Source organism: Lactuca saligna, chromosome 5 (assembly GCF_052625555.1).
Source record: "Lactuca saligna cultivar CGN05327 chromosome 5, ASM5262555v1, whole genome shotgun sequence".
Classification (NCBI taxonomy): domain Eukaryota; kingdom Viridiplantae; phylum Streptophyta; class Magnoliopsida; order Asterales; family Asteraceae; genus Lactuca; species Lactuca saligna.
The window spans coordinates 190,524,493-190,527,813 of record NC_136421.1 but is presented as its reverse complement, the minus strand read 5'-3'; the positions used below and the strand labels follow the sequence as shown (position 1 = coordinate 190,527,813).

The following is a 3,321-nucleotide window of genomic DNA, read 5'->3' as shown; positions in this document are numbered from 1 at the left end:
AACAAGCGAAAGATCAAGGAAGTCAAAAGATGAATTCTAAAGAGGTGCAAAGCAATAAAGGGGCTGGTAACAGGAATAATAATGGAAGTTTTTCGAAGTTTGCAGTGGGAAACCTTAAAAAAGATGCGAAGGAAGCAGGGGCATTTCAATCAAAGGAGGGTAAAAATGGAAAAGCAAATGGAATGGGGGTTTTTATACCCAAGGATAAATTGGGTGATAGAGTCGGGAATGTAATTGATAATTTTAATTCGAAGAAAGTTGAAGAGCAAAAGAAAACAGTTGAAAACAAGAAAGTGTATGTTCCCAAAAAACAAATGGAAGTGAAAGTACAAATTTTGATAATGTTGGATCTACTTCTGGGAAGGATAATCAAGAGGATTTTATTTCTAAAAATCCTTTTGATGTTCTAAATGATGAAATGATTTCGAGGGATCTTTCTTACATTGATGAAATGGATCAAGAGATTATCACTGGTGGTGTCCAAGAGTCTAACACCAAATCTCAAGTTATTGATCAATGACGATAAGTTTTGGTTGCTGGAATGTGAGAGGTGCTAATCTCAGGCCTAAGCATGAGGAAATAAAAAATATTATTAGAAATAATAAGTTATCTCTTTTTGCCATTCTTGAATCTCAAGTCCGGTTTGACAAGCTTCAAAGGAACTGTAGTTCAATTTTTGGTAATTGGATGTGGATCTCTAATCATGAGTATAGTAATAAGGGTACACATATTATTATTGGTTGGGATCCACAAAAGATGGTTGTTATGCCTGTTGATTCTTTTGATCAAGTTATGCATTGTAAAATCATTTTCATTAAAGAGAGAAAGGATTTTTGCTTCTTTCATTTTATGCGTGCAATTATCATATGGATAGGAGGTTATGGTGTGATCTTGAAAAGCATAAAAGCGTGGTTGATAATTTACCCTGGATACTTGCTGGTGATTTTAATATGACAAGGGATCTTCTGGATTCTACTGCTGGAAGTTCAGTTTTATCGAGAGGGATGGCTAATTTTAATGAGTGTATGAATAAAATTGAAGTTCAAGATTTGAACAAAAATGGTATTCATTTCAATTGGAATCAAACACCAAAAAAGAATAATGGGGTCCTTAAAAATCTGGATCGTGTGATGGGGAATTTTAAGTTCATTGAAGATTTTCCATGTGTTTTTGCTAACTTTCAGTCATACCGTAATTCTGATCATAGCCCAATGATTGTTAAATTCCCGATGAAAAAGAAATTCAGAGGCAGACCTTGTAAATTTGTTAATGCTATTACTTTGAGGGATCATTTTATCCCCATAGTTGCTATATATTGGAACACTCATGTGGATGGTTTTGATATGTTTCGGTTGTGCCAAAAATTGAAGATTCTTAAGAAGCCTCTTCGTAAGCTGATGGTGGATCAAGGAAATTATGGAGAAAAAGTTCAGAAATGTCGTGAAGAGTTAGATAGAATTCAAACGGAGCTTGATGGTGATCCGTTTAATGAAGAAATTCAAAGTGTTGAAGGAATTTATTTACAAGCTTTCATTAAAGCCGGAGAAGAAGAGGAAAGTTATTTGAAGCAAAGGGCTAAGGTTCAATGGTTAAAAGAGGGTGATTGTAACTCGGCTTATTTTCACAAGGTTGTTAAAGGAAAGATAAATAGACATAGAATTGAAAAAATTATGGATAGGTATGGTAATTGGTGGGAAGGAGATGAAGTCAGTAAAAAGATTGTTGACTACTTCAGTGAGTTTCTTGGGATTGAACATTCTGTTAAGCTTATCAGAGATCCGAGTAGCCTTTTTGTAAATAAAGTTGATCATTCACATGCTTTGGGTATGATTAGAGAGGTTTCATGTGAAGAAATAAGAGTTGCTTTATTCGTTGTTGGAGATGATAAAGCTCCAAGTCCGGATGGATACTCTTCTAAGTTCTTTAAAGCTGCTTGGGCCATTGTGGGGGGATGACTTTTGCAAAGCTGTGAAGGAATTCTTCAACAAAAAGATTATTCTAAGGGAGATTAATGCAATTGTGATTGATCTTGTTCCTAAAGTGCAAACTCCGGGAAAAGTTGGAGATTATAGACCAATTTCCTACTGTAATGTGGTTTATAAGTGTATTAGTAAAATAATTGTGAATTGAATCCGTGATAGCCTTGGGTCTTTGGTCTCTGATAATCAGTCTGCATTCATTCCAAGGAGATCTATCCTTGATAATATCCTTTTATCCCAAGAGCTTGTGCGTGGTTATCATATTAGAAGAGGATAGGCCCGTTGTGCTTTGAAAGTGGATATCCAAAAGGCATACGATACTGTAAATTGGAATTTTCTTAAAGTTATTTTGGATGCTTTTGGATTTCATGATACGATGAATGCATGGATCATGAATTGTGTGACGACTTCACCCTTCATGATTAATATTAATGGGAATTTTCATGTTTTCTTTAAAGGGAAGAGAGGGTTGAGGCAAGGTTGTCCTCTTTCACCTTATTTGTTCACTCTTGTGATTGAAATTTTTAATCTTATGTTAAAGAGATGTATCATGGAGAATGAAGGAGTTAAATATCATTGGCGTTGTAGAGCTCAAGAAATTACCCATCTTTGCTTTGCTGATGACTTGATGTTATTCTGCCATGGTAATTCTAGCTCTGTTAGAATTATTAAATGGGCTATGGATGAGCTTGCAGGGGCTGTTGGGCTGATTCCCAATTTGTCTAAAAGTCATATATACTTTGGTAATGTCAAGGAGCTGTTCAAAAGAGCGATTTTGGATATTCTTCCATTCATTGAAGGAAAGCTTCCTATGAAGTACTTAGGCATTCCTTTGATATCTACTAGTTTGTTCAACAGGGACTGCAAGAATCTCACTGATTGGAAGAATAAATCTTTGTCTTATGCTGGAAGGTTTCAGTTAATTAGCTCTGTGCTTGCTTCCATTCCTGTGTATTGGGCGTCTGTGTTGCTATTACCAAAAGCCATTACTTCTGAGATTGAGAAAATTATGAGGAACTTCCTTTAGAGTAGTGGTGAGAACAGAAAGGGAGTGGCTAAAGTTTCTTGGAGGGAAATCTGTAAACCAAAGATTTATGGTGGTTTGGGCCTAAAGAATCTAAATGATTGGAATATTGCTCTTCTTTCTAGTAGAATATGGAAAATCTTAAGTGGTCACAATTCTTTGTGGGTTAAATGGATTAATTAGTATATTCTTGAAGGAAGAAGTTTCTGGGATGTGGGGTTGAAGGATAAGATGAGTTGGAGTTGGAGAAATTTAATAAAGATTAAACCTTTTCTTCGTGATTCTTTTTATAATCAGATTGGAAATGGTGATGGTACG

The 3,321-nt window shown here is 35.4% G+C and overlaps 1 protein-coding gene across 1 annotated transcript; it reads left to right on the top strand.

The window, feature by feature from the left end:
• Positions 1-866: 866 nt before the first annotated feature.
• On the top strand, positions 867-1,955 carry LOC145046072 (uncharacterized). The gene has a single exon (XM_078994362.1). The coding sequence runs from the start codon at positions 867-869 to the stop codon at positions 1,953-1,955; it is 1,089 nt and encodes a 362-aa protein (XP_078850488.1).
• The last annotated feature ends 1,366 nt before the right edge of the window (positions 1,956-3,321 follow it).